The sequence below is a fragment of the Hyperolius riggenbachi genome, chromosome 5 (assembly GCF_040937935.1).
Source record: "Hyperolius riggenbachi isolate aHypRig1 chromosome 5, aHypRig1.pri, whole genome shotgun sequence".
In the NCBI taxonomy this organism is placed as follows: Eukaryota; Metazoa; Chordata; class Amphibia; order Anura; family Hyperoliidae; genus Hyperolius; species Hyperolius riggenbachi.
The window spans coordinates 2,032,025-2,056,295 of record NC_090650.1 but is presented as its reverse complement, the minus strand read 5'-3'; the positions used below and the strand labels follow the sequence as shown (position 1 = coordinate 2,056,295).

General features: G+C 54.3%; 1 protein-coding gene across 1 annotated transcript in view; it reads left to right on the top strand.

Annotated features, from left to right (window-relative positions):
• The window catches only part of CALCR (calcitonin receptor), a 653,324-nt gene that overhangs the window by 362,649 nt on the left and 266,404 nt on the right, over nt 1-24,271 (top strand). The window contains exon 5 of the mRNA XM_068238473.1: nt 797-909. Coding sequence (XP_068094574.1) covers nt 797-909 — 113 coding nt within the window. The remainder of the gene's footprint in view (nt 1-796; nt 910-24,271) is intronic.

The following is a 24,271-nucleotide window of genomic DNA, read 5'->3' as shown; positions in this document are numbered from 1 at the left end:
CGCCCGGCTAACGGATAAGTACCATATGAACATTGTAGAACATGGTGAAAACCATTTCAGGTGACTACCTCTTGAAGCTCATCAAGAGAATGCTAAGAGTGTGCAAAGCAGTAATCAAAGCAAAAGGTGGCTACTTTGCAGAACCTAGAATATGACATATTTTCAGTTGTGTCACACTGTTTGGTTATGTACTATACTCCCACATGTGGTAATTCATAGTTTGGATGCCTTCAGCGTGAATCTACAATGTTCATAGTCATGAAAATAAAGAAAAGTCTTTGAAAGAGAAGGTGTGTCCAAACTTTTGGTCTGTACAGTATATATATATATATATATATGTCATGTTACAGTTTACTAAAAGTTTTTATTACATAGTGAATTATCTGCACTCCAGTCTGGGATTCTCAGTTTCTAAGCATGTCACAGGCAGCTCCCTCCCCCCTCAGCCTCACAAACTGCATCACAGACAAGGTGAAACTGAGAGCAGAGACGCTGAAATAAACAAAGCACACAGAGCCTGCAGGGGGCGTGCATAACTTCTTCCTATCACAGCAGAGGCAGCACATTCCTCTCTGGGTCGACAAAGCTTGACAAAGAAAAGAAGATTAGATATATTACAGAGACAGTGCAACTAGAAAAGGCTGCAGTAATCCAGACCACATAAGAACAGGTATAGGAGCTTATAGGATAGAAGAAATAAGGCTGAAAATTTTGTTACAGAGTCTCTCTAATTTTATGCCAATTTTTAATAGGATGATGGTTTTTATTATTATACGTTTGTTGACTTATTTTCCAGAGAAAGCATCAAAGTACTGCGATGAGCGGGGAACCTGGTTCCAGCACCCGGAGAGCAACCGGACCTGGTCCAACTACACCATGTGTATCACATTTACTAATGAGAAGCTGAAGGTGAGACTGCTCAGACTGGCCTGTGTTGCCTTACCACCTGATGGGGGAGGAGGTAACTGCCACTCTGATGCCCCGCCCCTACCACACCTATCACTCTGGTGCCCGCCCCTACCACACCCATCACTCTGGTACCCCGCCCCTTCCACACCCATCACTCTGATACTCCTGCCACACCCATCACTCTGATACCCCGCCCCACCACACCCATCACTCTGATACCCCTGCCACACCCATCACTGATACCCTGTCCCTACCACACCCATCACTCTGGTACCCCGCCCCTACCACGCCTATTGGTCACCTCCAGCTTTACATAGGTTATTTCCAGCCACCCCTCCCTATAGGGATTACAGTGGTTTACAAAAGTATTCGGCCCCCTTGAAGTTTTCCACATTTTGTCACCTTACTGCCACAAACATGAATCAATTATATTGGAATTCCACATGAAAGACCAACACAAAGTGGTGTACATGTGAGAAGTGGAACGACAATCATACATGACTCCAAACTTTTTTTCTTTTTTTTTAAACTGCAAAGTGGTGTGTGCATAATTATTCGGCCCCCTGAGTCAATACTTTGTAGAACCACCTTTTGCTGCAATTACAGCTGCCAGTCTTGTAGGGTATGTCTCTACCAGCTTTGCACATCTATATAGTGAAATCATTGCCCATTCTTCTTTGCAAAACAGCTCCAGCTCAGTCAGATTAGATGGACAGCGTTTGTGAACAGCAGTTTTCAGATCTTGCCACAGATTCTCGATTGGATTTAGATCTGGACTTTGACTGGGCCATTCTAACACATAGATATGTTTTGTTTTAAACCATTACATTGTTGCCCTGGCTTTATGTTTAGGGTCGTTGTCCTGCTGGAAGGTGAACCTCCGCCCCAGTCTCAAGTCTTTTGCAGACCCCAAGAGGTTTTCTTCCAAGATTGCCCTGTATTTGGCTCCATCCATCTTCCCATCAACTCTGACCAGCTTCCCTGTCCCTGCTGAAGAGATGCACCCCCCGAGCATGATGCTGCCACCACCATATTTGACAGTGGGGATGGTGTGTTCAGAGTGATGTGCAGTGTTAGTTTTCTGCCACACATAGCGTTTTGCATTTTGTCCAAAAAGTTCCATTTTGGTCTCATCTGACCAGAGCACCTTCTTCCACATGGTTGCTGTGTCCCCCACATGGCTTGTGGCAAACTGCAAACAGGACTTCTTATGATTTCTGTCAACAATGGCTTTCTTCTTGCCACTCTTCCATAAAGGCCAACTTTGTACAGTGCATGACTAATAGTTGTCCTATGGACAGATTCCCCCACCTGAGCTGTAGATCTCTGCAGCTCGTCCAGAGTCACCATGGGCCTCTTGACTGCATTTCTGATCAGCGCTCTCCTTGTTCGTCCTGTGAGTTTAGGTGGATGGCCTTGTCTTGGTAGGTTTACAGTTGTGCCATACTCCTTCCATTTCTGAATGATCGCTTGAACAGTGCTCCGTGGGATGTTCAAAGCTTAACGTTTAAATTTCTCAATAACTTTATCCCTGACCTGTCTGGTGTGTTCTTTGGACTCCATGGTGTTGTTGCTCCCAATATTCTCTTAGACAACCTCTGAGGCAGTCACAGAGCAGCTATATTTGTACTGACATTAGATTACACACAGGTGCACTCTATTTAATCATTAGCACTCATTAGGCAATGTCTATGGGCAACTGACTGCACTCAGACCAGAGGGGGCTAAATAATTACTCACACCCCACTTTGCAGTTTTTTTGTTTTGTTTTGTTTTTTTAAATGTTTGGAATGATGTATGATTTTCGTTCCACTTCTCATGTGTACACCACTTTGTATTGGTCTTTCACGTGGAATTCCAATAAAATTGATTCATGTTTGTGGCAGTAATGTGACAAAATGTGGAAAACTTCAAGGGGGCTGAACACTTTTGCAAACCACTGTATGATGCCCCTTCCCAGTACTTGTCCCTAAGCCACCTGGACAGGGGCGTAGCAATAGGGGTTGCAGAGGTAGTGACTGCATCGGGGCCCTGGGGCCAGAGGGGCCCCGAAGGGCCCTCCAACTGCAGTATTAGCTCTCTATTGGTCCTGTGCTGGTAATAATCATGTCTATAGATACAATGAATAGTAATGATCATTAACTAACTGTTCCCCATCCCCTTCTTGCACCTCTGACACTGTAGTTGCCATTGGCAGGGATTGCTATGTATAGAGTGCTTGGGGGTAATCAGTAACAAGCTGCTCCCCATCCCCTTCTTGCACCTCTGACACTGTAGTTGCCATTGGCAGGGATTGCTATGTATAGAGTGCTTGGGGGTAATCAGTAACAAGCTGCTCCTCATCCCCTTCTTGCACCTCTGACACTGTAGTTGCCATTGGCAGGGATTGCTATGTATAGAGTGCTTGGGGGTAATCAGTAACAAGCTGCTCCCCATCCCCTTCTTGCACCTCTGACACTGTAGTTGCCATTGGCAGGGATTGCTATGTATAGAGTGCTTGGGGGTAATCAGTAACAAGCTGCTCCTCATCCCCTTCTTGCACCTCTGACACTGGAGTTGCCATTGGCAGGGATTGCTATGTATAGAGTGCTTGGGGGTAATCAGTAACAAGCTGTTCCCCATCCCCTTCTTGTACCTCTGACACTGTAGTGGCCATTGGCAGGGATTGCTATGTATAGAGTGCTTGGGGGTAATCAGTAACAAGCTGTTCCCCATCCCCTTCTTGCACCTCTGACACTGTAGTGGCCATTGGCAGGGATTGCTATGTATAGAGTGCTTGGGTGTAATCAGTAACAAGCTGTTCCCCATCCCCTTCTTGTACCTCTGACACTGTAGTGGCCATTGGCAGGGATTGCTATGTATAGAGTGCTTGGGGGTAATCAGTAACAAGCTGTTCCCCATCCCCTTCTTGCACCTCTGACACTGTAGTGGCCATTGGCAGGGATTGCTATGTATAGAGTGCTTGGGGGTAATCCGTAACAAGCTGTTCCCCATTCCCTTCTTGCACCTCTGACACTGTAGTTGCCATTGGCAGGGATTGCTATGTATAGAGTGCTTGGGGGTAATCAGTAACAAGCTGTTCCCCATCCCCTTCTTGTACCTCTGACACTGTAGTTGCCATTGGCAGGGATTGCTATGTATAGAGTGCTTGGGGGTAATCAGTAACAAGCTGTTCCCCATCCCCTTCTTGCACCTCTGACACTGTAGTTGCCATTGGCAGGGATTGCTATGTATAGAGTGCTTGGGGGTAATCAGTAACAAGCTGCTCCCCATCCCCTTCTTGCACCTCTGACACTGTATTTGCCATTGGCAGGGATTGCTATGTATAGAGTGCTTGGGGGTAATCAGTAACAAGCTGCTCCCCACCCCCTTCTTGCACCTCTGACACTGTAGTTGCCATTGGCAGGGATTGCTATGTATAGAGTGCTTGGGGGTAATCAGTAACAAGCTCTTCCCCATCCCCTTCTTGCACCTCTGACACTGTAGTTGCCATTGGCAGGGATTGCTATGTATAGAGTGCTTGGGGGTAATCAGTAACAAGCTCTTCCCCATCCCCTTCTTGCACCTCTGACACTGTAGTTGCCATTGGCAGGGATTGCTATGTATAGAGTGCTTGGGGGTAATCAGTAACCAGCTGCTCCCGATCCCCTTCTTGCACCTCTGACACTGTAGTTGCCATTGGCAGGGATTGCTATGTATAGAGTGCTTGGGGGTAATCAGTAACAAGCTGTTCCCCATCCCCTTCTTGTACCTCTGACACTGTAGTTGCCATTGGCAGGGATTGCTATGTATAGAGTGCTTGGGGGTAATCAGTAACAAGCTGTTCCCCATCCCCTTCTTGCACCTCTGACACTGTAGTTGCCATTGGCAGGGATTGCTATGTATAGAGTGCTTGGGGGTAATCAGTAACAAGCTGCTCCCCATCCCCTTCTTGCTCCTCTGACACTGTAGTTGCCATTGGCAGGGATTGCTATGTATAGAGTGCTTGGGGGTAATCAGTAACAAGCTGCTCCCCATCCCCTTCCTGCACCTCTGACACTGTAGTTGTTATTGGCAGGGATTGCTATGTATAGAGTGCTTGGGGGTAGTCAGTAACAAGCTCCTCCCATCACCTTCCTGCACCTCTGACACTGTAGTTGCCATTGGCAGGGATTGCTATGTATAGAGTGCTTGGGGGTAATCAGTAACAAGCTGTTCCCCATCCCCTTCTTGTACCTCTGACACTGTAGTTGCCATTGGCAGGGATTGCTATGTATAGAGTGCTTGGTGGTAATCAGTAACAAGCTGCTCCCCATCCCCTTCTTGCACCTCTGACACTGTAGTTGCCATTGGCAGGGATTGCTATGTATAGAGTGCTTGGGGGTAATCAGTAACAAGCTGTTCCCCATCCCCCTCTTGCACCTCTGACACTGTAGTTGCCATTGGCAGGGATTGCTATGTATAGAGTGCTTGGGGGTAATCAGTAACCAGCTGCTCCCGATCCCCTTCTTGCACCTCTGACACTGTAGTTGCCATTGGCAGGGATTGCTATGTATAGAGTGCTTGGGGGTAATCAGTAACCAGCTGCTCCCGATCCCCTTCTTGCACCTCTGACACTGTAGTTGCCATTGGCAGGGATTGCTATGTATAGAGTGCTTGGGGGTAATCAGTAACCAGCTGCTCCCGATCCCCTTCTTGCACCTCTGACACTGTAGTTGCTATTGGCAGGGATTGCTATGTATAGAGTGCTTGGGGGTAATCAGTAACAAGCTGTTCCCCATCCCCTTCTTGCACCTCTGACTCTGTAGTTGCCATTGGCAGGGATTGCTATGTATAGAGTGCTTGGGGGTAATCAGTAAAATGCTGTTCCCCATTCCCTTCTTGCCCCTCTGACACTGTAGTTGCCATTGGCAGGGATTGCTATGTATAGAGTGCTTGGGGGTAATCAGTAACAAGCTGCTCCCCATCCCCTTCTTGCTCCTCTGACACTGTAGTTGCCATTGGCAGGGATTGCTATGTATAGAGTGCTTGGGGGTAATCAGTAACAAGCTGTTCCCCATCCCCTTCTTGCACCTCTGACACTGTAGTTGCCATTGGCAGGGATTGCTATGTATAGAGTGCTTGGGGGTAATCAGTAACAAGCTGCTCCCCATCCCCTTCTTGTACCTCTGACACTGTAGTTGGCATTGGCAGGGATTGCTATGTATAGAGTGCTTGGGGGTAATCAGTAACAAGCTGCTCCCCATTCCCTTCTTGCACCTCTGACACTGTAGCTGCCATTGGCAGGGATTGCTATGTATAGAGTGCTTGGGGGCAATCAGTAACAAGCTGCTCCCCATCCCCTTCTTGTACCTCTGACACTGTAGTTGCCATTGGCAGGGATTGCTATGTATAGAGTGCTTGGGGGTAATCAGTAACAAGCTGCTCCCCATCCCCTTCTTGCTCCTCTGACACTGTAGTTGCCATTGGCAGGGATTGCTATGTATAGAGTGCTTGGGGGGTAATCAGTAACAAGCTGCTCCCCATCCCCTTCTTGCTCCTCTGACACTGTAGTTGCCATTGGCAGGGATTGCTATGTATAGAGTGCTTGGGGGTAATCAGTAACAAGCTGCTCCCCATCCCCTTCTTGCTCCTCTGACACTGTAGTTGCCATTGGCAGAGATTGCTATGTATAGAGTGCTTGGGGGGTAATCAGTAACAAGCTGCCCCCCATCCCCTTCTGGCACCTCTGACACTGTAGTTGCCATTGGCAGGGATTGCTATGTATAGAGTGCTTGGGGGTAATCAGTAACAAGCTGTTCCCCATCCCCTTCTTGCACCTCTGACACTGTAGTTGCCATTGGCAGGGATTGCTATGTATAGAGTGCTTGGGGGTAATCAGTAACAAGCTGCTCCCCATCCCCTTCTTGTACCTCTGACACTGTAGTTGCCATTGGCAGGGATTGCTATGTATAGAGTGCTTGGGGGTAATCAGTAACAAGCTGTTCCCCATCCCCTTCTTGTACCTTTGACACTGTAGTTGCCATTGGCAGGGATTGCTATGTATAGAGTGCTTGGGGGTAATCAGTAACAAGCTGCTCCCCATCCCCTTCTTGCTCCTCTGACACTGTAGTTGCCATTGGCAGGGATTGCTATGTATAGAGTGCTTGGGGGGTAATCAGTAACAAGCTCCTCCCCCTCCCCTTCTTGCTCCTCTGACACTGTAGTTGCCATTGGCAGGGATTGCTATGTATAGAGTGCTTGGGGGTAATCAGTAACAAGCTCCTCCCCCTCCCCTTCTTGCACCTCTGACACTGTAGTTGCCATTGGCAGGGATTGCTATGTATAGAGTGCTTGGGGGTAATCAGTAACAAGCTGCTCCCCATCCCCTTCTTGCACCTCTGACACTGTAGTTGCCATTGGCAGGGATTGCTATGTATAGAGTGCTTGGGGGGTAATCAGTAACAAGCTCCTCCCCCTCCCCTTCTTGCTCCTCTGACACTGTAGTTGCCATTGGCAGGGATTGCTATGTATAGAGTGCTTGGTGGTAATCAGTAACAAGCTGCTCCCCACCCCCTTCTTGCACCTCTGACACTGTAGTTGCCATTGGCAGGGATTGCTATGTATAGAGTGCTTGGGGGTAATCAGTAACAAGCTGCTTCCCATCACCTTCTTGCACCTCTGACACTGTAGTTGCCATTGGCAGGGATTGCTATGTATAGAGTGCTTGGGGGGTAATCAGTAACAAGCTGCTCCCCATTCCCTTCTTGCACCTCTGACACTGTAGTTGCCATTGGTAGGGATTGCTATGTATAGAGTGCTTGGGGGTAATCAGTAACAAGCTGCTCCCCATCCCCTTCTTGCACCTCTGACACTGTAGCTGCCATTGGCAGGGATTGCTATGTATAGAGTGCTTGGGGGTAATCAGTAACAAGCTGCTCCCCATCCCCTTCTTGCTCCTCTGACACTGTAGTGGCCATTGGCAGGGATTGCTATGTATAGAGTGCTTGGGGGTAATCAGTAACAAGCTGCTCCCCATCCCCTTCTTGCTCCTCTGACACTGTAGTTGCCATTGGCAGGGATTGCTATGTATAGAGTGCTTGGGGGTAATCAGTAACAAGCTGCTCCCCATCCCCTTCTAGCACCTCTGACACTGTAGTTGCCATTGGCAGGGATTGCTATGTATAGAGTGCTTGGGGGTAATCAGTAACAAGCTGCTCCCCATCCCCTTCTTGTACCTCTGACACTGTAGTTGCCATTGGCAGGGATTGCTATGTATAGAGTGCTTGGGGGGTAATCAGTAACAAGCTGCTCCCCATCCCCTTCTTGCACCTCTGACACTGTAGTTGCCATTGGCAGGGATTGCTATGTATAGAGTGCTTGGGGGTAATCAGTAACAAGCTGCTCCCCATCCCCTTCTTGCACCTCTGACACTGTAGTTGCCATTGGCAGGTTTTGGTGCGCCGTATCAATTGCTATTTATAGAGTGCTTGGGGGGTCCTATTGTAAGACTTGCATCAGGGCCCATAGCTCCTTAGCTACGCCACTGCACCTGGACACTGATATCTCCTGATCTAGAGAAACCACTGCATAGTGATGGCTCCAACATCAAATTCATATCACTAATGTTCAGGAACGGGCAACCCGGGCAAACCGCCATAGACTTTAATGGGCAGGAGAACTTCAACACATTCAGGGCATCTCTGCAGCCACAAGTTCTTTACAAAAAATGTGAAAAAGTGTCCAAAACCCGGAGAGCGGCCCAGTGGAGGAGGATCAACTGCGGAATAGTCACCAGAAAATATGTATTTTGTGCAAACGCTTTTTTAATGGTTATTTTTTAAAATGTAATGGAGGCCGACTTTAGCGGTTAACAGCAAATCCCCGGTACGTGCCAGAAACGCCAAACGTGCAGCGTATGTTTAGGAGGACAGTGGGAACAAGAGGGGAAAAAAAATCAAAAACAGCTTATCGTTTTGGAGAAAATCAATGTTAACGTAAGAGGAAAAAAGTTTATTTTCAAATGCGGTGAAATGACAGATAATCTATCAACATGTATATAAATGTATTTATTTATTCATTTTTTTCCGATGCGTGCGTGGCGGCGGGTGCGTGGCGGGCTGGCGGCGGGTGCGTGGCGGCGGGTGCGTGGCGGGCTGGCGGCGGGTGCGTGGCGGCGGGTGCGTGGAGATCTTCAACCAAGGTCGGAAGATAAAGGATATTGGCGTGGGATCATTTCCAATGGATATTGGTTTGGGAACTTTTGTTAAAGGTAAAGAAAGTATTTATGGTTAACTAGCTGATGACCCGGCATTGCCCGGGTATGTATTTGACTGGTGTTGGCTCCACCCACTTTCTAACCCTAACACACAAACACGCAATGACCAAGTTTGTGAGCTTTGGGGTCTTTGGCATCAATAATATGTATATTCCCATAAAAATTAAACAAATCAGATTGGCTGTTTGTGGCTCCGCCCCTCTCTAGCATTTGAACCCCAGTCACCCAGTGACCAACTGTAGCAGGTTTGAAGCATCTGCTATTAGCAGTGTAAAAATGGCAGCAATTTAAATATTCCCCTTGAAAATCAACAGGTGAATTTTGATTGGCTGTTGTAGGCTCCACCCACTTTTCTGAATATTAACCCCAGTCATCCAGTGGCCAACTGTGCAAAGTTTGAGAACCCTGCTATAAACAGTGAAGAAGGGCTGCAGTTTACATTTTCCCAGGGAAATCTGTTTTTGACTCCACCCACTTTTTGTAATCTTGACACACAATGACCAAGTTTTGAGCTTTCGGGTTCTTGGCATCAAAATGGTGTGAATGGAAGCATTTTATCCAGCAAAGAAATCTTATTGGCTGTTTGTGGCTCGGCCCCAGTGAATTTGAACCCCAGTCTCCCAGTGACTGACTGTAGCAGATTTGAGGCCTCTGCCATTAACAGTGTAAGAATGGCAGCAGGTTCAATATTCCCCTTGAACATCAATAGGTGAATTTTGATTGGCTGTTGTAGGCTCCACCCACTTTCCTGAATATTAATCCCAGTCACCCAGTGACCAACTGTGTCAAGGTTGAGAACCCTGCCAATAACAGAATGGCTGAAATCAATCTAACAAATCTGATTGGCTGTTTATGGCTCCACCCCTTTAGTGAATTTGGACCCCGGTCACCCAATTAGGTTTGAGGCCTCTGCAGAGCCGGGACAAGTTGTCCTCCAGCATCCAAGGCTGAGACACCAAAGTGCGCCCCTCCATCCCTCCCACCCCAGCTGTCACACACTGATTGCTATTAGACTAAGAGGCACCCCAGGGCCCCCAACACCTTACTCTCTAGTTATCTGGCCTGAAGTCACTGCCATGTATGCCCTTTTCTTATTTCTCTCTGCATCAAACACAATAGGGGAATGATAGCTGAGTGAGTTATGCGCCCCCTCCTACACTGCGCCCTGAGGCTGGAGCCTCTACAGCCTCTGCCTCGGCCCGGCCCTGGGCCTCTGCCATTAACAGTGTAAGAATGGTAGCAATGTAAATATTCCCCTTGAAAATCAATATATGAATTTTGATTGGCTGTTAAGCTCCACCCACATTTCTGATTATCAATCCCAGTCTCCCCAGACCTCCTTGTGCTGGAGGGAACATACATGAGCGGCTCCCCAGACACGTCTGTACTGCAGGGAACATGCGTGTGCGGCATCCCAGACACGTCTGTGCTGGAGGGAACATGCGTGTGCGGCTCCCCAGACACGTCTGTGCTGGAGGGAACATACATGTGCGGCTCCCCAGACACGTCTCTACTGGAGGGAACATGCGTGTGCGGCTCCCCAGACACGTCTGTGCTGGAGGGAACATACATGTGCGGCTCCCCAGACACGTCTGTACTGGAGGGAACATGCGTGTGCGGCTCCCCAGACACGTCTGTGCTGCAGGGAACATACATGTGCGGCTCCCCAGACACGTCTGTGCTGGAGGGAACATGCGTGTGCGGCTCCCCAGACACGTCTGTGCTGCAGGGAACATACATGTGCGGCTCCCCAGACACGTCTGTACTGGAGAGAACATGCGTGTGCGGCTCCCCAGACACATCTGTGCTGCAGGGAACATGCGTGTGCGGCTCCTCAGACACGTCTGTGCTGGAGGAAACATGCGTGTGCAGCTCCCCAGACACGTCTGTGCTGGAGGGAACATGCGTGTGCGGCTCCCCAGACACATCTGTGCTGCAGGGAACATACATGAGCGGCTCCCCAGACACATCTGTGCTGGAGGGAACATACATGTGCGGCTCCCCAGACATGTGTGTGCTGGAGGGAACATGCGTGTGCGGCTCCCCAGACACATCTGTGCTGCAGGGAACATGCGTGTGCGGCTCCCCAGACACATCTGTGCTGCAGGGAACATGCGTGTGCGGCTCCTCAGACACGTCTGTGCTGCAGGGAACATACATGAGCGGCTCCCCAGACATGTGTGTGCTGGAGGGAACATGCGTGTGCGGCTCCCCAGACACATCTTTGCTGGAGGGAACATGCGTGTGCGGCTCCCCAGACACGTCTGTGCTGGAGGGAACATGCGTGTGCGGCATCCCAGACACGTCTGTGCTGGAGGGAACATACATGAGCGGCTCCCCAGACACGTCTGTGCTGGAGGGAACATACATGTGCGGCTCCCCAGACACGTCTGTGCTGGAGGGAACATGCATGTGCGGCTCCCCAGACACGTGTGTGCTGGAGGGAACATACATGTGCGGCTCCCCAGACACGTCTGTGCTGGAGGGAACATGCGTGTGCGGCTCCCCAGACACGTCTGTGCTGGAGGGAACATGCGTGTGCGGCTCCCCAGACACATCTGTGCTGGAGGGAACATGCGTGTGCAGCTCACCAGATACGTCTGTGCTGGAGTGAACATGCGTGTGCGGCTCCCCAGACACGTCTGTACTGCAGGGAACATACATGTGCGGCTCCCCAGACACGTCGGTACTGGAGGGAACATGCGTGTGCGGCTCCCCAGACACGTCTGTACTGGAGAGAACATGCGTGTGCGGCTTCCCAGACACATCTGTGCTGGAGGGAACATACATGTGCGGCTCCCCAGACACATCTTTGCTGGAGGGAACATACATGTGCGGCTCCCCAGACACGTCTGTGCTGGAGGGAACATACATGTGCGGCTCCCCAGACACGTCTGTGCTGGAGGGAACATGCGTGTGCGGCTTCCTCAGACACGTCTGTGCTGCAGGGAACATGCGTGTGCAGCTTCCCAGACACGTCTGTGCTGCAGGGAACATACATGTGCGGCTCCCCAGATACGTCTGTGCTGCAGGGAACATGCGTGTGCGGCTCCCCAGACACATCTCTGCTGCAGGGAACATGCGTGTGCAGCTCCCTAGACACATCTGTGCTGCAGGGAACATGCGTGTGCGGCTCCCCAGATTCATCTGTGCTGGAGGAAACATGCGTGTGCGGCTCCCCAGACACGTCTGTACTGGAGGGAACATGCGTGTGCGGCTCCCCAGACACATCTGTGCTGCAGGGAACATGCGTGTGCAGCTTCCCAGACACGTCTGTGCTGCAGGGAACATACATGTGCGGCTCCCCAGATACGTCTGTGCTGCAGGGAACATGCGTGTGCGGCTCCCCAGACACATCTCTGCTGCAGGGAACATGCGTGTGCAGCTCCCCAGATACGTCTGTGCTGGAGAGAACATGCGTGTGCGGCTCCCCAGACACATCTGTGCTGCAGGGAACATGCGTGTGTGGCTCCCCAGATACGTCTGTGCTGCAGGGAACATGCGTGTGCAGCTCCCTAGACACATCTGTACTGCAGGGAACATGCGTGTGCGGCTCCCCAGACACGTCTGTGCTGGAGAGAACATGCGTGTGCGGCTCCCCAGACACATCTCTGCTGCAGGGAACATACGTGAGCGGCTCCCCAGACACATCTGTACTGGAGGGAACATACATGAGCGGCTCCCCAGACACGTCTGTGCAGGAGGGAACATACATGAGCGGCTCCCCATACATGTCTGTGCTGGAGGGAACATACATGTGCGGCTCCCCAGATACGTCTGTGCTGGAGGGAACATGCGTGTGTGGCTTCCCAGACACGTCTGTACTGGAAGGAACATGCGTGTGCGGCTCCCCAGACACGTCTGTACTGGAGGGAACATGCGTGTGCTGCTCCCCAAACACGTCTGTGCTGGAGGGAACATACATGTGTGGATCCCCAGACACATCTGTGCTGGAGGGAACATGCGTGTGCTGCTCCCCAGACACGTGTGTGCTGGAGGGAACATACATGAGCGGCTCCCCAGACACATCTTTGCTGGAGGGAACATACATGTGCGGCTCCCCAGACACGTCTGTACTGGAGGGAACATGCGTGTGCTGCTCCCCAAACACGTCTGTGCTGGAGGGAACATGCGTGTGCGGCTCCCCAGACACGTCTGTGCTGGAGGGAACATGCGTGTGCGGCTCCCCAGACACATCTGTGCTGGAGGGAACATACATGTGCGGCTTCCCAGACACGTCTGTGCTGGAGGGAACATGCGTGTGCGGCTCCCCAGACACATCTGTGCTGGAGGGAACATACATGTGCGGCTTCCCAGACACGTCTGTGCTGGAGGGAACATGCGTGTGCGGCTCCCCAGACACGTCTGTACTGCAGGGAACATACATGAGCGGCTCCCCAGACATGTCTGTGCTGGAGGGAACATACATGTGCGGCTCCCCAGATACGTCTGTGCTGGAGGGAACATGCGTGTGTGGCTTCCCAGACACGTCTGTACTGGAAGGAACATGCGTGTGCGGCTCCCCAGACACATCTGTGCTGCAGGGAACATGCGTGTGCGGCTCCCCAGACACATCTGTACTGGAGGGAACATACATGAGCGGCTCCCCAGACACGTCTGTGCAGGAGGGAACATGCGTGTGCGGCTCCCCAGACACGTCTGTGCTGCAGGGAACATACATGAGCGGCTCCCCATACATGTCTGTGCTGGAGGGAACATACATGTGCGGCTCCCCAGATACGTCTGTGCTGGAGGGAACATGCGTGTGTGGCTTCCCAGACACGTCTGTACTGGAAGGAACATGCGTGTGCGGCTCCCCAGACACATCTTTGCTGGAGGGAACATACATGTGTGGATCCCCAGACACATCTGTGCTGGAGGGAACATGCGTGTGCTGCTCCCCAGACACGTGTGTGCTGGAGGGAACATACATGAGCGGCTCCCCAGACACATCTTTGCTGGAGGGAACATACATGTGCGGCTCCCCAGACACGTCTGTACTGGAGGGAACATGCGTGTGCTGCTCCCCAAACACGTCTGTGCTGGAGGGAACATGCGTGTGCGGCTCCCCAGACACGTCTGTGCTGGAGGGAACATGCGTGTGCGGCTCCCCAGACACATCTGTGCTGGAGGGAACATACATGTGCGGCTTCCCAGACACGTCTGTGCTGGAGGGAACATGCGTGTGCGGCTCCCCAGACACATCTGTGCTGGAGGGAACATACATGTGCGGCTTCCCAGACACGTCTGTGCTGGAGGGAACATGCGTGTGCGGCTCCCCAGACACGTCTGTACTGCAGGGAACATACATGAGCGGCTCCCCAGACATGTCTGTGCTGGAGGGAACATACATGTGCGGCTCCCCAGATACGTCTGTGCTGGAGGGAACATGCGTGTGTGGCTTCCCAGACACGTCTGTACTGGAAGGAACATGCGTGTGCGGCTCCCCAGACACATCTTTGCTGGAGGGAACATACATGTGCGGCTCCCCAGACACGTCTGTGCTGGAGGGAACATGCGTGTGCTGCTCCCCAAACACGTCTGTGCTGGAGGGAACATACATGAGCGGCTCCCCAGACACGTCTGTACTGGAGGGAACATGCGTGTGTGGTTCCCAGATACGTCTGTGCTGGAGGGAACATGCGTGTGTGGCTTCCCAGACGTGTGTGCTGGAGGGAACATGCATGTGTGGCTTCCCAGACACGTCTGTTCTGGAGGGAACATGCGTGTGCGGCTCCCCAGACACGTCTGTACTGCAGGGAACATACATGAGCGGCTCCCCAGACACGTCTGTACTGGAGGGAACATGCGTGTGCTGCTCCCCAGACACATCTGTACTGGAGGGAACATGCGTGTGCGGCTCCCCAGACACGTCTGTACTGGAGGGAACATGCATGTGCGGCTTCCCAGATACGTCTGTGCTGGAGGGAACATGCGTGTGCTGCTCCCCAGACACGTCTGTGCTGGAGGGAACATGCGTGTGCTGCTCCCCAGACACATCTGTACTGGAGGGAACATGCGTGTGCGGCTCCCCAGAAACGTCTGTACTGGAGGGAACATGCGTGTGTGGCTCCCCAGATACGTCTGTGCTGGAGGGAACATGCGTGTGCAGCTCCCCAGATACGTCTGTGCTGGAGTGAACATGCGTGTGCGGCTCAACAGACACGTCTGTACTGCAGGGAACATACATGAGCGGCTCCCCAGACACGTCTGTGCTGGAGGGAACATGCGTGTGCGGCTTCCCAGACACGTCTGTGCTGGAGAGAACATACATGTGCGGCTCCCCATACATGTCTGTGCTGGAGGGAACATGCGTGTGCGGCTCCTCAGACACATCTGTGCTGGAGGGAACATGCGTGTGTGGCTCCCCAGATACGTCTGTGCTGGAGGGAACATGCGTGTGCAGCTCCCCAGATACGTCTGTGCTGGAGTGAACATGCGTGTGCGGCTCAACAGACACGTCTGTACTGCAGGGAACATACATGAGCGGCTCCCCAGACACATCTGTGCTGCAGGGAACATGCGTGTGCGGCTCCACAGACACATCTGTGCTGCAGGGAACATACATGAGCGGCTCCCCAGACACATCTGTGCTGGAGGGAACATGCGTGTGCGGCTCCCCAGACACGTCTGTACTGGAGGGAACATACATGTGCGGCTCCCCAGACACGTCTGTGCTGGAGGGAACATGCGTGTGCGGCTCCCCAGACACGTCTGTGCTGCAGGGAACATACATGTGCGGCTCCCCAGACACGTCTGTACTGGAGGGAACATGCGTGTGCTGCTCCCCAAACACGTCTGTGCTGGAGGGAACATGCGTGTGCGGCTCCCCAGACACGTCTGTGCTGGAGGGAACATGCGTGTGCGGCTCCCCAGACACATCTGTGCTGGAGGGAACATACATGTGCGGCTTCCCAGACACGTCTGTGCTGGAGGGAACATGCGTGTGCGGCTCCCCAGACACATCTGTGCTGGAGGGAACATACATGTGCGGCTCCCCAGACACGTCTGTACTGGAGGGAACATGCGTGTGCTGCTCCCCAAACACGTCTGTGCTGGAGGGAACATGCGTGTGCGGCTCCCCAGACACGTCTGTGCTGGAGGGAACATGCGTGTGCGGCTCCCCAGACACATCTGTGCTGGAGGGAACATACATGTGCGGCTTCCCAGACACGTCTGTGCTGGAGGGAACATGCGTGTGCGGCTCCCCAGACACGTCTGTACTGCAGGGAACATACATGAGCGGCTCCCCAGACATGTCTGTGCTGGAGGGAACATACATGTGCGGCTCCCCAGACACGTCTGTGCTGGAGGGAACATGCGTGTGTGGCTTCCCAGACACGTCTGTACTGGAAGGAACATGCGTGTGCGGCTCCCCAGACACATCTTTGCTGGAGGGAACATACATGTGCGGCTCCCCAGACACGTCTGTGCTGGAGGGAACATGCGTGTGCTGCTCCCCAGACACATCTGTGCTGGAGGGAACATGCGTGTGCGGCTCCCCAGACACGTCTGTGCTGGAGGGAACATGCGTGTGCGGCTCCCCAGACGTCTGTGCTGGAGGGAACATGCGTGTGTGGCTCCCCAGATACGTCTGTACTGGAGGGAACATGCGTGTGTGGCTCCCCAGATACGTCTGTGCTGGAGGGAACATGCGTGTGTGGCTTCCCAGACGTGTGTGCTGGAGGGAACATGCGTGTGTGGCTTCCCAGACACGTCTGTTCTGGAGGGAATATGCGTGTGCGGTTCCCCAGACACGTCTGTACTGCAGGGAACATACATGAGCGGCTCCCCAGACACGTCTGTGCTGGAGGGAACATGCGTGTGCTGCTCCCCAGACACATCTGTACTGGAGGGAACATGCATGTGCGGCTCCCCAGACACGTCTGTACTGGAGGGAACATGCGTGTGTGGCTCCCCAGATACGTCTGTGCTGGAGGGAACATGCGTGTGCAGCTCCCCAGATACGTCTGTGCTGGAGTGAACATGCGTGTGCGGCTCCCCAGACACGTCTGTACTGCAGGGAACATACATGAGCGGCTCCCCAGACACGTCTGTGCTGGAGGGAACATGCGTGTGCGGCTTCCCAGACACGTCTGTGCTGGAGGGAACATACATGTGCGGCTCCCCATACATGTCTGTGCTGGAGGGAACATGCGTGTGCGGCTCCCCAGACACATCTGTGCTGGAGGGAACATGCGTGTGCGGCTCCCCAGACACATCTCTGCAGGAGGGAACATACGTGTGCGGCTCCTCAGACATGTCTGTGCTGAAGGGAACATGCGTGTGCGGCTTCCCAGACATGTGTGTGCTGGAGGGAACATGCGTGTGTGGCTTCCCAGACACGTCTGTGCTGGAGGGAACATGCGTGTGCGGCTCCCCAGACACATCTGTGCTGGAGGGAACATACATGTGCGGCTCCCCAGACACGTCTGTGCTGGAGGGAACATGCGTGTGCGGCTCCCCAGACACGTCTGTGCTGGAGGGAACATGCGTGTGCGGCTCCCCAGACACATCTGTGCTGGAGGGAACATACATGAGCGGCTCCCCAGACACGTCTGTGCTGGAGGGAACATATATGAGCGGCTCCCCAGACACGTCTGTACTGGAGGGAACATGCGTGTGCGGCTTCCCAGATACGTCTGTGCTGGAGGGAACATGCGTGTGCGGCTCCCCAGACGTCTGTGCTGGAGGGAACATACATGAGCGGCTCCCCAGACACGTCTGTACTGGAGGGAACATGCGTGTGTGGCTTCCCAGACACGTCTGTACTGGAGGGAACATGCGTGTGCGGCTCCCCAGAGACGTCTGTGCTGGAGGGAACATGCGTGTGCGGCTCCTCAGACACGTCTGTGCTGGAGGGAACATACATGTGTGGCTCCCCAGACACGTCTGTGCTGGAGGGAACATGCGTGTGCGGCTCCCCAGACACATCTGTGCTGCAGGGAACATGCGTGTGCGGCTCCACAGACACATCTGTGCTGCAGGGAACATACATGAGCGGCTCCCCAGACACATCTGTGCTGGAGGGAACATACGTGTGCGGCTCCTCAGACATGTCTGTGCTGAAGGGAACATGCGTGTGCGGCTCCCCAGACTAGTCTGTGCTGGAGGGAACATGCGTGTGCGGCTCCCCAGACACATCTGTGCTGCAGGGAACATACATGAGCGGGTCGCCAGACACGTCTGTGCTGGAGGGAACATACATGTGCGGCTCCCCATACAGGTCTGTGCTGGAGGGAACATGCATGTGCGGCTCCCCAGACACGTCTGTGCTGGAGGGAACATGCGTGTGCGGCTCCCCAAACACATCTGTGCTGGAGGGAACATACATGAGCGGCTCCCCAGACACGTCTGTGCTGGAGGGAACATGCGTGTGCGGCTCCCCAGACGTCTGTGCTGGAGGGAACATGCGTGTGCGGCTCCTCAGACACGTCTGTGCTGGAGGGAACATACATGTGCGGCTCCCCAGACACGTCTGTGCTGGAGGGAACATGCGTGTGCGGCTCCCCAGACACATCTGTGCTGCAGGGAACATGCGTGTGCGGCTCCTCAGACACATCTGTGCTGCAGGGAACATACATGAGCGGCTCCCCAGACACATCTGTGCTGGAGGGAACATGCGTGTGGGGCTCCCCAGACTAGTCTGTGCTGGAGGGAACATGCGTGTGTGGTTTCCCAGACACGTCTGTGCTGGAGGGAACATGCGTGTGCGGCTCCCCAGACACATCTGTGCTGCAGGGAACATACATGAGCGGCTCGCAAGACACGTCTGTGCTGGAGGGAACATACATGAGCGGCTCCCCAGACACGTCTGTGCTGCAGGGAACATACATGTGCGGCTCCCCAGATACGTCTGTGCTGCAGGGAACATGCGTGTGCGGCTCCCCAGACACATCTCTGCTGCAGGGAACATGCGTGTGCAGCTCCCCAGATACGTCTGTGCTGGAGAGAACATGCGTGTGCGGCTCCCCAGACACATCTGTGCTGCAGGGAACATGCGTGTGTGGCTCCCCAGATACGTCTGTGCTGCAGGGAACATGCGTGTGCAGCTCCCTAGACACATCTGTACTGCAGGGAACATGCGTGTGCGGCTCCCCAGACACGTCTGTGCTGGAGAGAACATGCGTGTGCGGCTCCCCAGACACATCTCTGCTGCAGGGAACATACGTGAGCGGCTCCCCAGACACATCTGTACTGGAGGGAACATACATGAGCGGCTCCCCAGACACGTCTGTGCAGGAGGGAACATACATGAGCGGCTCCCCATACATGTCTGTGCTGGAGGGAACATACATGTGCGGCTCCCCAGATACGTCTGTGCTGGAGGGAACATGCGTGTGTGGCTTCCCAGACACGTCTGTACTGGAAGGAACATGCGTGTGCGGCTCCCCAGACACGTCTGTACTGGAGGGAACATGCGTGTGCTGCTCCCCAAACACGTCTGTGCTGGAGGGAACATACATGTGTGGATCCCCAGACACATCTGTGCTGGAGGGAACATGCGTGTGCTGCTCCCCAGACACGTGTGTGCTGGAGGGAACATACATGAGCGGCTCCCCAGACACATCTTTGCTGGAGGGAACATACATGTGCGGCTCCCCAGACACGTCTGTACTGGAGGGAACATGCGTGTGCTGCTCCCCAAACACGTCTGTGCTGGAGGGAACATGCGTGTGCGGCTCCCCAGACACGTCTGTGCTGGAGGGAACATGCGTGTGCGGCTCCCCAGACACATCTGTGCTGGAGGGAACATACATGTGCGGCTTCCCAGACACGTCTGTGCTGGAGGGAACATGCGTGTGCGGCTCCCCAGACACATCTGTGCTGGAGGGAACATACATGTGCGGCTTCCCAGACACGTCTGTGCTGGAGGGAACATGCGTGTGCGGCTCCCCAGACACGTCTGTACTGCAGGGAACATACATGAGCGGCTCCCCAGACATGTCTGTGCTGGAGGGAACATACATGTGCGGCTCCCCAGATACGTCTGTGCTGGAGGGAACATGCGTGTGTGGCTTCCCAGACACGTCTGTACTGGAAGGAACATGCGTGTGCGGCTCCCCAGACACATCTGTGCTGCAGGGAACATGCGTGTGCGGCTCCCCAGACACATCTGTACTGGAGGGAACATACATGAGCGGCTCCCCAGACACGTCTGTGCAGGAGGGAACATGCGTGTGCGGCTCCCCAGACACGTCTGTGCTGCAGGGAACATACATGAGCGGCTCCCCATACATGTCTGTGCTGGAGGGAACATACATGTGCGGCTCCCCAGATACGTCTGTGCTGGAGGGAACATGCGTGTGTGGCTTCCCAGACACGTCTGTACTGGAAGGAACATGCGTGTGCGGCTCCCCAGACACATCTTTGCTGGAGGGAACATACATGTGTGGATCCCCAGACACATCTGTGCTGGAGGGAACATGCGTGTGCTGCTCCCCAGACACGTGTGTGCTGGAGGGAACATACATGAGCGGCTCCCCAGACACATCTTTGCTGGAGGGAACATACATGTGCGGCTCCCCAGACACGTCTGTACTGGAGGGAACATGCGTGTGCTGCTCCCCAAACACGTCTGTGCTGGAGGGAACATGCGTGTGCGGCTCCCCAGACACGTCTGTGCTGGAGGGAACATGCGTGTGCGGCTCCCCAGACACATCTGTGCTGGAGGGAACATACATGTGCGGCTTCCCAGACACGTCTGTGCTGGAGGGAACATGCGTGTGCGGCTCCTGAGACACATCTGTGCTGGAGGGAACATACATGTGCGGCTTCCCAGACACGTCTGTGCTGGAGGGAACATGCGTGTGCGGCTCCCCAGACACGTCTGTACTGCAGGGAACATACATGAGCGGCTCCCCAGACATGTCTGTGCTGGAGGGAACATACATGTGCGGCTCCCCAGATACGTCTGTGCTGGAGGGAACATGCGTGTGTGGCTTCCCAGACACGTCTGTACTGGAAGGAACATGCGTGTGCGGCTCCCCAGACACATCTTTGCTGGAGGGAACATACATGTGCGGCTCCCCAGACACGTCTGTGCTGGAGGGAACATGCGTGTGCTGCTCCCCAAACACGTCTGTGCTGGAGGGAACATACATGAGCGGCTCCCCAGACACGTCTGTACTGGAGGGAACATGCGTGTGTGGTTCCCAGATACGTCTGTGCTGGAGGGAACATGCGTGTGTGGCTTCCCAGACGTGTGTGCTGGAGGGAACATGCATGTGTGGCTTCCCAGACACGTCTGTTCTGGAGGGAACATGCGTGTGCGGCTCCCCAGACACGTCTGTACTGCAGGGAACATACATGAGCGGCTCCCCAGACACGTCTGTACTGGAGGGAACATGCGTGTGCTGCTCCCCAGACACATCTGTACTGGAGGGAACATGCGTGTGCGGCTCCCCAGACACGTCTGTACTGGAGGGAACATGCATGTGCGGCTTCCCAGATACGTCTGTGCTGGAGGGAACATGCGTGTGCTGCTCCCCAGACACGTCTGTGCTGGAGGGAACATGCGTGTGCTGCTCCCCAGACACATCTGTACTGGAGGGAACATGCGTGTGCGGCTCCCCAGAAACGTCTGTACTGGAGGGAACATGCGTGTGTGGCTCCCCAGATACGTCTGTGCTGGAGGGAACATGCGTGTGCAGCTCCCCAGATACGTCTGTGCTGGAGTGAACATGCGTGTGCGGCTCAACAGACACGTCTGTACTGCAGGGAACATACATGAGCGGCTCCCCAGACACGTCTGTGCTGGAGGGAACATGCGTGTGCGGCTTCCCAGACACGTCTGTGCTGGAGAGAACATACATGTGCGGCTCCCCATACATGTCTGTGCTGGAGGGAACATGCGTGTGCGGCTCCTCAGACACATCTGTGCTGGAGGGAACATGCGTGTGTGGCTCCCCAGATACGTCTGTGCTGGAGGGAACATGCGTGTGCAGCTCCCCAGATACGTCTGTGCTGGAGTGAACATGCGTGTGCGGCTCAACAGACACGTCTGTACTGCAGGGAACATACATGAGCGGCTCCCCAGACACATCTGTGCTGCAGGGAACATGCGTGTGCGGCTCCACAGACACATCTGTGCTGCAGGGAACATACATGAGCGGCTCCCCAGACACATCTGTGCTGGAGGGAACATGCGTGTGCGGCTCCCCAGACACGTCTGTACTGGAGGGAACATACATGTGCGGCTCCCCAGACACGTCTGTGCTGGAGGGAACATGCGTGTGCGGCTCCCCAGACACGTCTGTGCTGCAGGGAACATACATGTGCGGCTCCCCAGACACGTCTGTACTGGAGGGAACATGCGTGTGCTGCTCCCCAAACACGTCTGTGCTGGAGGGAACATGCGTGTGCGGCTCCCCAGACACGTCTGTGCTGGAGGGAACATGCGTGTGCGGCTCCCCAGACACATCTGTGCTGGAGGGAACATACATGTGCGGCTTCCCAGACACGTCTGTGCTGGAGGGAACATGCGTGTGCGGCTCCCCAGACACATCTGTGCTGGAGGGAACATACATGTGCGGCTCCCCAGACACGTCTGTACTGGAGGGAACATGCGTGTGCTGCTCCCCAAACACGTCTGTGCTGGAGGGAACATGCGTGTGCGGCTCCCCAGACACGTCTGTGCTGGAGGGAACATGCGTGTGCGGCTCCCCAGACACATCTGTGCTGGAGGGAACATACATGTGCGGCTTCCCAGACACGTCTGTGCTGGAGGGAACATGCGTGTGCGGCTCCCCAGACACGTCTGTACTGCAGGGAACATACATGAGCGGCTCCCCAGACATGTCTGTGCTGGAGGGAACATACATGTGCGGCTCCCCAGACACGTCTGTGCTGGAGGGAACATGCGTGTGTGGCTTCCCAGACACGTCTGTACTGGAAGGAACATGCGTGTGCGGCTCCCCAGACACATCTTTGCTGGAGGGAACATACATGTGCGGCTCCCCAGACACGTCTGTGCTGGAGGGAACATGCGTGTGCTGCTCCCCAGACACATCTGTGCTGGAGGGAACATGCGTGTGCGGCTCCCCAGACACGTCTGTGCTGGAGGGAACATGCGTGTGCGGCTCCCCAGACGTCTGTGCTGGAGGGAACATGCGTGTGTGGCTCCCCAGATACGTCTGTACTGGAGGGAACATGCGTGTGTGGCTCCCCAGATACGTCTGTGCTGGAGGGAACATGCGTGTGTGGCTTCCCAGACGTGTGTGCTGGAGGGAACATGCGTGTGTGGCTTCCCAGACACGTCTGTTCTGGAGGGAATATGCGTGTGCGGTTCCCCAGACACGTCTGTACTGCAGGGAACATACATGAGCGGCTCCCCAGACACGTCTGTGCTGGAGGGAACATGCGTGTGCTGCTCCCCAGACACATCTGTACTGGAGGGAACATGCATGTGCGGCTCCCCAGACACGTCTGTACTGGAGGGAACATGCGTGTGTGGCTCCCCAGATACGTCTGTGCTGGAGGGAACATGCGTGTGCAGCTCCCCAGATACGTCTGTGCTGGAGTGAACATGCGTGTGCGGCTCCCCAGACACGTCTGTACTGCAGGGAACATACATGAGCGGCTCCCCAGACACGTCTGTGCTGGAGGGAACATGCGTGTGCGGCTTCCCAGACACGTCTGTGCTGGAGGGAACATACATGTGCGGCTCCCCATACATGTCTGTGCTGGAGGGAACATGCGTGTGCGGCTCCCCAGACACATCTGTGCTGGAGGGAACATGCGTGTGCGGCTCCCCAGACACATCTCTGCAGGAGGGAACATACGTGTGCGGCTCCTCAGACATGTCTGTGCTGAAGGGAACATGCGTGTGCGGCTTCCCAGACATGTGTGTGCTGGAGGGAACATGCGTGTGTGGCTTCCCAGACACGTCTGTGCTGGAGGGAACATGCGTGTGCGGCTCCCCAGACACATCTGTGCTGGAGGGAACATACATGTGCGGCTCCCCAGACACGTCTGTGCTGGAGGGAACATGCGTGTGCGGCTCCCCAGACACGTCTGTGCTGGAGGGAACATGCGTGTGCGGCTCCCCAGACACATCTGTGCTGGAGGGAACATACATGAGCGGCTCCCCAGACACGTCTGTGCTGGAGGGAACATATATGAGCG